Source organism: Carya illinoinensis, chromosome 7 (genome assembly GCF_018687715.1).
Source record: "Carya illinoinensis cultivar Pawnee chromosome 7, C.illinoinensisPawnee_v1, whole genome shotgun sequence".
Classification (NCBI taxonomy): domain Eukaryota; kingdom Viridiplantae; phylum Streptophyta; class Magnoliopsida; order Fagales; family Juglandaceae; genus Carya; species Carya illinoinensis.
The window spans coordinates 28,593,813-28,604,328 of record NC_056758.1 but is presented as its reverse complement, the minus strand read 5'-3'; the positions used below and the strand labels follow the sequence as shown (position 1 = coordinate 28,604,328).

Sequence of the window (10,516 nt, the reverse complement as noted above, 5' to 3'; positions counted from 1 at the left end):
GTATGTATTTACACGTAGAATACATGAGGCCACAACAACTGTGAAGTATGTATTTTTCATGTTAAGTCAAGTTTCAGAACACGTTCATGATAAGTCAAGTTTCAGATGAAGTTCATGTCAAGTCAAGTTCAGTTCACGTTTCAATTTAAGTTATGTCAGTTATGCTATATTGTACGTCAAGTTATGCTTTAATTACTTATGAATTTGATTAAGCATTCATGCTTTTACTGTCATCCATGCATCATTAGCCTGTGTGGAAGTTTTTGTTAACATTACTGAGATTTGTAATCAAATCTCACTTTGGTAGTCCCAACTACCATTCCCTCTGAATGGTAGATCTTATTACAGGACCTGAAGGAGAATCCGGAGCTGACCAACTAGACACAGTTGACTGAGCGACGATGCGACGTCAATGTTAATATAGTTAACGTAAATTACTACTTGTACGATGGAATTGCATCTCCAGTACTTTTTGGATTATAAGCATTTTTTACTAGTGTTATGATCTTAGTTGTTCAATGGGTCTTTATATATGAAGTATGTTTTAAGCATTTGGGATATTTTCAATTTGGTGCATAGTATTGCTAAAGAAAAATTTATCCGCTGCAAATATTGCATAATGTTAGATGTATGTTAGGAACATTGTATCTTATATGTCATGAACGGGGGCAGGTAACCTTGTGTTGCATGTCTCGACGCTTCAAATGTCCATCCAATCCCAAACGAAAATTTGGGGGCGTCACATATACTAAAGGAGAACCCCACCAAGTGTGCAAGTTAGTTAAGAGCCTCTATGGCCTTAAACAAGCTTCAAGACAATGGCACTCCAAGTTTTCTTCTGCTCTCATTGCTTTTGGGTTCAAGCAATCTAAAGCCGACTATAGTCTCTTCACTAAAGCAGATGGCACCTTTTTCACTGCTTTGTTGGTGTATGTTGATGACATCATTGTGGCTAGTAACTGTTCACAGTCCATTACTTCTCTCAAAATTTTTCTGCACACTCATTTCAAGATAAAAGACCTTGGTTGCTTACATTACTTTCTTGGTTTAGAGGTTGCAAGATCCTCTAAAGGAATACATTTATGTCAAAGAAAGTATGCATTAGACATACTTTCAGATTCTGGTTCCCTTGGATGTAAGCCACTTAAGCTGCCCCTTGAACAAAATTTCAAGTTGAGTAAGGATTCGGGGCAGCCCCTTTCAGACCCCAGCCCTTATAGAAGACTAGTTGGATATCTATTGTATCTCACAATCACAAGACCCGATATCAGCTACACTGTCCAGCTTTTAAGCACATTCATGGACCACCCCACATCTTCACATCTGGCCACAGCTCACAAACTTCTCAGATATCTCAAGACTGCACCTGGTCAGGGCATTTTACTTCCCTCTACATCTCAATTATAGCTAAGTGCCTATTGTGATTCAGATTGGGCATCATGCCCCGACACACGTCGATCAGTCACAGGTTATTGCATTTTTCTTGGAAAATGTCTTGTTTCTTGGAAGTCAAAGAAACAAACAGTGGTCTCTCGCTCTTCTGCTGAAGCCGAGTATCGTTCCATGGCATCCACATGCTCTGAACTTACTTGGATCAGATTCTTACTTACTGACTTGCAGGTTTCACATCCACAAGCTGCCATGCTATATTGTGACAATCAAGCGACCTTACACATCGCCGCAAATCCAGTTTTTCACGAAAGAACCAAACACATCGAGTTGGATTGCCACCTCGTCCGAGATAAAATTCAAGAAGGTAGTATCATCACCTCTCATGTTCTCTCACAAGCTCAATTGGCAGACATCTTCACCAAAGCATTGCCTGCCCATCTACTACAGCTGCACCTATCCAAGATGGGAGTAGTAAATCTCTACTCTCCATCTTGCGGGGGGCTATTAGACAATGAACATGAGGCCTAAAATCCATCTACACAAGCCCAGCCTCAAGATAGCAAAGCCCATGATCAAGCTGCCACATACTCTCCTCCTCCCATTTCTACAAGTCGCCCAGATGCCTTAGTCTATTTAGATAAAGGATAAATCATTTGTATTTGTTTTATTTTGCTCTTATTATTTTTATTCTTGGTAATATCTTCTAGATGAGCTGTATTATAATTTTAGGAAGAATCTTATTCTGTTAGAAAACCGTGTATAAAGTAGCAGCACTGTACATCTTCCAGGAATAAATTGCTGAGCACGATTCCTCTCTCCATTTTAGAAACTTCCATGTGCAATTCTCTCTCTCTGCTTATCAGTACTATTTTCTCTATTACTTACAAAATCAATTGAAATTAAACAGATCCACTGAGAATTGATAGTTTTTGTGACTTATATGGCCCAATGAGACGTATTCTATGATTAGTAGTCTCCTAATTATAAGTCGTGAAGGTCGACTTTTGTCTCACATTAAAAAACCTTAGTTTTAGTTTACTTTATGTTGATTTTCTCAAGCATTTTCTTAATGACAACTGTTACATACATAAAAAAAAATTATATTAAAATAAATTTATAAATCGATGTGATTTTATAAAATTTATTAGATATGTTTTATAATAAAAATAATTTTACAATATGACGTATTATATCAACCTCCATCAGTTTATAAAATTTTTTTATATTTAAAATATTTTCCTTTCTTATTTTCAACACCATATTTATGGAATAACATGACGAGGTATAAGATTGGTGGCTTTGAAGGTGGTGGGTTTGATTATTTAATGTAATATAATAAAAAGCATATAATTTTCAATTAAATTATGTTCTTATACGAAGCATAAGAACCGTCAATGCTGCCAAAATGATATCACCAAAGAAAGCGATCGGGAAGGCTAGGCGCCGTATATTTCCATAGCCCAGAGACCTCCCCCGAACCACCCCCACGCCCCCACCCCCAACCAATGACCGAAGCCGGGCCCTCCCCGATCGACTCAGGAATATCCTACCTTCCTATTGGCCGTCCCCAAACTCTGTCCACATATGGAAACAAGAACCAAAAAAAAAAAAAAAAAAAAGCGTAAAAGTCTTTGATTACACGTCAGCTTCCATGACTTTTTGAAATTTTAATATTCGTTCCGATTAGACTTAAAATTGATACTCAAAATTCCCAAAATATAAAAAAAGGGAGCCATTGCTTTAGCAAAGCATTATCTTTTTTAGGAAAAAGTGTAAAAGGTGACACAATAATGCTCGATTTAGGCTGTATTAGATTCCCTTAGGACCGTTCAGAGTATTGGAGCCTTTATTTTTCTTAACACCATAGTGACTGTATAATAAAAAGGAAATTATACTCCTATTACTTAGTATAATATTTATCTAACTTTGCTTATTTAGCAAATAATCAAGTATAATATATATTTTTTATTATGATTGATGTGACAGAAATTAATATTTGACGTTAATAATATCATATGTGTGTGACATTAACATGTCACTCCGGTACTGTTAAGAATAGATGAGACGATAGTAACGTGAAAAAGTCTAAACATAAAGATAATATGTAGATAGACAAGATCGAAGGTGGGCGTGACATCGACCCCTCAAAAATCTGAAAAATAAAGAAAACTATAGCCTTCTACGGAAGTCTCCCAACATGTCTTGGTTTCGTAATCTTGTTTCCTCCAAGTTGAAAACTGAAAAAAATGATTGGATTGAGAAGTGCTTAGGCAAATTTAGGAAGTATGGATAGGGATATAAAAAAAAATCGGTAAATTGGTAAAATCAGACTGGACCGGACATAACCGATAGGATTGGTCCTATTTCAAGTTTGGTTTGGTCTAGTATCGATTTCATTTTTTTAAAAACTAATCAAAATTGATTTGGCTCTTTTTTTTCTAAAACCGGACCGGACCAGTTTATATATATATATTTTAATTTTTCTATTGTATATAATATTTATATATAATATATAATTATATATAAAATAATTTTATATTATATGATAAATTACTAATTAATATAATATTAAATTTTAAAATCTTATATCATTTTATTTATTGTATTAATAGTTATACTAATATTATATAGTACATATTAATATTTATAATAATACTATATCACTATATATTATAATATATTATAATATATCATTATATTATGTATTATATAATATCATTATAGTCTATAATATAATTATAATATATTATAATATATTATCACTATAGTATTATATACTATAATATACTAATATATAATATATAATATTAAAATAAAAAATTGGACCAGAAACCCATAAAACCAAAGTACTGGTTTAGGAGAATCATCGGTACGTATTCGGTTTTGAAAAATATAAAATCGATACATACCAGTTCAGTCTTAATTTTGTCTAAAACCGGACCGAACCGGACCGGTTATACCCTTAAGTATGAATATATAGATGAATCTTCTAAATCTGAGAAATGATTTATATAAATTTCATACTATTCATTATAAAAAAGTGAATTTCACTTAAAAAAAATAAGAAAAATCTATTCTTTAAAGATCTACTTTCTTACCAAATATTTAATGGTGGCTTATTTGAGATTTTTTTAAAAAAATTGTATTAAAATCCGATTACATCTTCGTGGACTTGATCATTGTCTTTGAACACATTTTTTTATTAAACCCACTACGTATGCAAATGAAAGAAGCCAACACGAGACAAAACAAGGCACAATTTAGTGCACAAAGTTCTGGCCCCCACCACAAAAAGCTTAAAAAAAAAAAGAAAAAAGAAAAGTAAAAAGAGAGTCGAAGCTAAGCTAAAGCTATGTAGCCTTGGAGTAACCGAATGGAAATGCATGAAAATTATATGCAATGCATGCCCAATCTTGTATGGCTCAACATCAACCACTCTGAAAGAAACACAGACCGACCGACCAATAACAAACGGCATTTTGCCTTCGCCGTTGAAGTTGCAAACCACCAGGCTCCAGCACACCAAATGACACATTTGTCCCCAGCGTCGGGCCTGCAATACCAGAGAAGACTCAATTTTAAATCTAAGGACATATGCGTAGTTTCGCGGGAGCTCCCCCATGTGTCGGTTACTCCTTCCCTCGGCCGTCTACTTCAGCCTTAGTTTACTGTCTTAAATTTATCACTTTTATTTATTTTTTAACTTAATTATTTTAATATATATTTTTTTAAAAATAAAATAATTAAACATTTTTCGATGAAAAAAACTTTTTCATTCAATCATTTGTCTAAATTTCAGTAAAAATCCAAAAAATAAAACTAAAAACTATTTTTTTAATAAAAATTAAAATAGAGATTTATAAAAAAAATATATAATATAGTCTATAAGATTTTGACTGTGTATTCATTTTTATTAGTCTCAATAAATTTTATTTAATTTTCTTTTATATACTTTTAATAATATATTGTAAAAATGGTTTAAAATTTTCTCTTAACAAGCTGGCAGAATAGGTTCGGATGCTAAAAATACATTTAAAAAATTGATTAACGAGTAAAAATATATGTATAATTTTTTATATAATCAAATTTAAAATAAAAATATTTATAAGAATTAATATTATTTTTATAAATTATTTTATAAGAAAGTCTTTCATTTAAAATATAATTATATAAAATATTATAAAAAGAATTATATTTCTCTTATTTTTCTAAAAAATTAATAAAGCACAAAGAAGTCCTGCACCCGAACACACGAGGTAGGGGAAAAAAAAAAGAGCGCACAGAGTTTATAGAGATTTTGGAGAGAGACGGAGTGACATTATCGTAGTGAAACCCAAAACTTTTTGGTCTCTCTGCTTCTTCGCCGCTCGTTTCGGAGGATGGAGCTGTCCGATCCTTTCAGGAGCTGGGTATAATTCTTGTACAAACGTTTCTGCTTCATTCCTGGAACCTGCCTGTACAGAACCAAAAATTAAATAGAGAACAAACAAAATAAAACACGAAGTATAGAAACCCGTTTCCCATGGAATTGTACGGTCGCAACCAGGGGAGGAATAATGGGTCCCAACCAGGTCATCAACCTGAGTGGACCTCCTCAGGCGGAGATACCGGGCTCGAAGGTACTTCCAATTTCGTTTGTATTCGTATTTCGACCGTCTGTATCTATCTTTTGCGTTTCAATTTTTTGTTTTTTTTTTTTGGGGGGGGCGGTGGGGGTTGGGGGGTTTAGGGTTCTTGCAATGTGGGGTTTTGGTTAAGGTCTTTTGACGATTTGGGTCTTGATATTGGCGGTCAATGGTAGAGTCGATGTGGCGATTGGGGCTGAGGGGCAGCGAATCCTACCCGGAGCGACCTGGCGTGCCCAATTGCGTTTACTACATGCGAACCGGCTTCTGTGGGTACGGTGGCAGGTGCCGTTACAATCATCCTCGTGATCGCGCGGCGGTAAACTACTGTATCTTCGAAAATTATATGCATTTCAATTGGTTTTGTGTTGTTTTGATGTGAGGTTTTCAATGTTGTGTGTGTTTTATGAACACAATTTGAAGTAGTTGGTGCTATTGGTGAAATGGGTTTTTCAATTTCGTTTAACTTGCACAATTAAAGTGTTTTGGCAGTGTAGTACCCCAACTCTTTTATTAACTTTTGAATTTTGGATTTGTTTATTAGTTGCGAAATCTGAGGATAAGGAAAGGAAACAGAAATTGGAATTTTATGATTGCACTGTTTTTTTTTTTAAATGTTTTCATAATTATGGTTTTGACATAATGAGAATTCGCCTGGGCTGCAGCCTGCGCTTGGCCATGTTTTTGTGTAATTGTAACGTTGGGGTGGTGGTTTTTTGTTTTATTCAGTGGCAAACAGCCAGATTTTGAGATTTAAAGATTGATCGTTTTCATTCCTCTGGATAGTCTAGTGGCCCAGATTAGAAAGCGTAAATTGGGTTTTCTCAATGCTAATTTGGATTTATGCTGCGTAGGTTGTGGAAGCTGTAAGGGCTACAGGGGAGTACCCAGAGCGAGTTGGGGAGCCTCTATGTCAGGTACACAGTTGCGTAGTGATTGATTGTAACACCTCAGATGGGCTTCTGATGGTTGATGACTTGACATTGCGGCTGCCTGGCAGATTTGCTTATAATTGTCTTAATCTGGCCTGTAAAATGTGAACTGGTTTTGTTCCTTTTGTATTTCTTATTTTCATTACTCAATGCGCAGTATTATTTGAAAACTGGGACATGCAAATTTGGTGCATCCTGCAAATTTCACCATCCAAAACATGGAGTTGGATCCTTGAGCCAAGCTCCACTAAATATTTATGGATACCCATTACGACCGGTTTGTATTCCCTTCTTCTTATTCCCACGTGCATGCCTGCAAATCTAATATCAGTAAGTCATGAAATCGTGAGTGTACTAAAATTGAGGCACACTTGTTGTTCTAACAGGGTGAGACAGATTGCTCCTATTATTTGAAAACGGGGCAGTGCAAATTTGGTGTAACTTGTAAATTCCATCATCCTCAACCAGTTGGCACCTCAATACCGGGATCTGCACCTCAGTTTTATCAACCGGTGCAGTCTCCTTCACTTCCTACACCTGAACTGTATGGGAGCGCATCTACCAGCTTGAGTGTGCCTAGGCACCCGCTATTACCTGGTTCCTACATGCCAGGGACTTATGCTCCTGTCCTGCTTTCCCCAGGGGTTGTTTCTATTCCGGGTTGGAGTCCTTATTCGGTACACTATAAGCTTCACACCTCAAGATTGAGATTTGCCAGAAAGTACATGCATTCTTTTTACTATCATTGGCTTACTTGCTGCAGGCTCCTGTCAGCCCTGCGCTATCTCCTGGTGCTCAACCTGCTGTTGGAGCAACTTCTCTGTATGGAGTAACACCATTATCTTCATCAACACCTGCACTTGCAAGACCTTATCTCTCGTTACCCTCTTCTGCTAACCCTTCAAGCAGTAGCCAAAAGGAGCAAGCCTTTCCTGAGAGACCTGGTGAACTTGAATGCCAGTACTATATGAGAACGGGGGACTGTAAATTCGGGTCATCTTGTCGATATCATCATCCTCGGGATCGGGTTTCTTCCGGGACTGTCCTCAGTCAGCTCGGTCTTCCCTTGCGTCCGGTATGGCACAGTCCTTATCTGGATTAGACCAAACGATTCTGCTCTTTAACTTATTTAATTCATCTTTATTCTTATGTTGAGACAAGTGTTTTGTTAGATCTTAGTATCTGACCAGTAGGTTTTAGTTTGTTATTGGGTTCTGCACAACTTATTTTTAATAAAATCTTTAATTACTTATAAAAAAAACCTTTTTCCCAACCTTATTGATATTAGCAGTGACTCTGAACCTAAGATTTGGTGTTATATGCTTTTTTAGTGAATTTAGTCGTGCAATTATATTTTGGCCATTTAAGCTGTTTTCTATAGTGATGCTTGATGATTTACTTTGGTCTGCTTAAGAGAACTGATCCTCTGCCTTAGAGGTATTTTGTAATTAAATAATTAGTGCACGATATGAATAACTAGGTGTTGACACAATAAATATATGTAGAAAATGGAAAGTTTATAATTGTTATAACATATTACACTTTCTAACACTTTTTTCTGTTCGTCTGAAAACTTATTAATATTTCATAAAAAATTCAAATATGGTAGCAAATATCATATGTTCAGAAAAATGTTTGACAGCTGCGGTTGCATCAAAGCCATGAAAAATTATTCTCAAGGGATGTGTCCTTGCCATCTAGTTATGTCTCTTGGTTCAATTTGTGTGTCTGTCATACCTGTATTCCACAGTACAATGGCTGTATTGATTTTCCTAGTTCGAGAACAGGCTTCTTTTCCCTAAGTATTGGGTTAGTGCTTCATAACATTCTTCTTATTCTTGGTAGATCCGTAATAGTAAACATCAATTTGCACTTTAAGGACCTTGAACTGTCTGTCAACAACTCACTAATATTCTGGTGAAGATGTAAATATCAATCCCCAATGATGTCCTCCACTTTGTGAGTATAGAACAGGATTACCAAGTATCGATCCTGATTATAATGTTCTTGACTTGCATTGTAGTTCATTCTTTCTATAATTGCAGGCATTACTTGCAATAGGGATGAGAGATTGTAGAAGAGTTTAGTTACTAACCTGTCATAATTTTATCTTGCTGCTAACCATGTACCTCACTTCCCCTTCTGATCTGTTTGGTGATAAAGTGAACTAAACTCTTATGAAGTTTTCCATCTCTTTTGTGCATTATATTGCCATCTAGTAATCTATTATATCAAAAATTTTCTATGAACAGATATGTCAATTGTTGCAAGCATAATAATTTACGCTGCCTTCAATTCTCTGCAGTATTTTATTTCTGCACTATTTCCCCTTTCCATTGTTGACAGTGATGTCTTGATCAGTAAGTTCATCAGTTGCTTCGGACCATATTCTCAAAGTGCATGCAGAGGCTTTGCAGATCAATAAAAAGTTTTTGAACGTATTTTTATGAGTTTATTTATTTATTTTTTTTATTTTCCAAAAACAGGGGGTGCAACCGTGTGCTTTCTACTTGCAAAATGGGCATTGCAAATTTGGGCCAACATGTAAATTTGATCATCCGATGGGAACAATGAGATACAGTCCATCTGCATCATCTCTCATTGATATGCCAGTTGCCCCATACCCAGTTGGCTCTTTACTAGCTACTCTGGCTCCTTCATCCACTTCTTCGGAGCTTCGGCCTGAATTGGTTTCAGGATCCAAAAGGGAATCATTTTCATCCAGAATGCCTTCTTCTGGGAATACCAGTAATTCAGTTGGTTTAATTTTTTCTCAACCCGGGTCAGTTTCACTCTCTGAAGTGCAGCTTTCAAGCCAGATTTCTTCCACTTTAAGCGGCGTCAGAAGCACCAGACAAGGGGGTGAGTTTCGTCGTTCAAGCTAATGCAAAACCTTAGAAGCCCATTCTTCATTGTCTTCTGAACTTGGTTTATAGAGCTCAGCAAGTGTTTAGTGGTCAATTGTGCAGAGTCCCCACTTTGCACTTTTAAGGATTATCAACCATATAATTAACCAATTTGGTTTACCTCACACTTGGACTCATCATCTCTGTTTCTACCATTTATGTACAGTCATGAATATCTATACGTTGTAATATTTATACATTTAAAATATTAAAGTAAGGAAGTGTCTAAAGGCGTTTTTACATTTGCTGTATGTTGTCAAAAAGGCTATATATGGTTGATGATATTGTTTACATGCACGCACGTTGATTTGTAAGGGGTTGCCATTTGGATGAGGATCGGATAAGAAGCTTGAGGCGGTCTAGTTTGATTGCAAGATTCAATTAAAGATCAATTTAGTTCAGTTTAATTTTAAATTGAATCTAACGTCTAAACATCTAACTCTCAGATTACTAAATTCATTTCAATTCAAAATTTTCATATATATAATATTCATAATTTTTTTTAATTAAACATATTTTTATACGTTGGAATTAATTTTTTTAATTTTTCATAAATAGAACTAAATTTATCTTAATATTTTTAAACTTATTTTAAATATAATTTATATAATTTATTTTATCTATTTAATCCATTACTGTTTATAAAAAATTCAGCTCAAGA

The 10,516-nt window shown here is 35.2% G+C and overlaps 1 protein-coding gene across 2 annotated transcripts; it reads left to right on the top strand.

The window, feature by feature from the left end:
* The first annotated feature begins 5,634 nt into the window (after positions 1-5,634).
* LOC122317095 (zinc finger CCCH domain-containing protein 32-like) lies at positions 5,635-10,097 on the top strand. 2 transcript variants are annotated; one of them, XM_043134013.1, is made up of 7 exons: positions 5,635-6,011; positions 6,194-6,336; positions 6,872-6,934; positions 7,107-7,226; positions 7,336-7,626; positions 7,713-8,024; positions 9,436-10,097. In XM_043134013.1, exons 1-7 carry the CDS (start codon positions 5,915-5,917, stop codon positions 9,832-9,834), a joined length of 1,425 nt encoding a protein of 474 aa, XP_042989947.1. In that variant the 5' UTR covers positions 5,635-5,914; the 3' UTR covers positions 9,835-10,097. The 2 variants fall into 2 exon arrangements, with proteins under 2 accessions (XP_042989947.1, XP_042989948.1); XM_043134014.1 differs by having other exon boundaries at positions 6,122-6,336.
* The last annotated feature ends 419 nt before the right edge of the window (positions 10,098-10,516 follow it).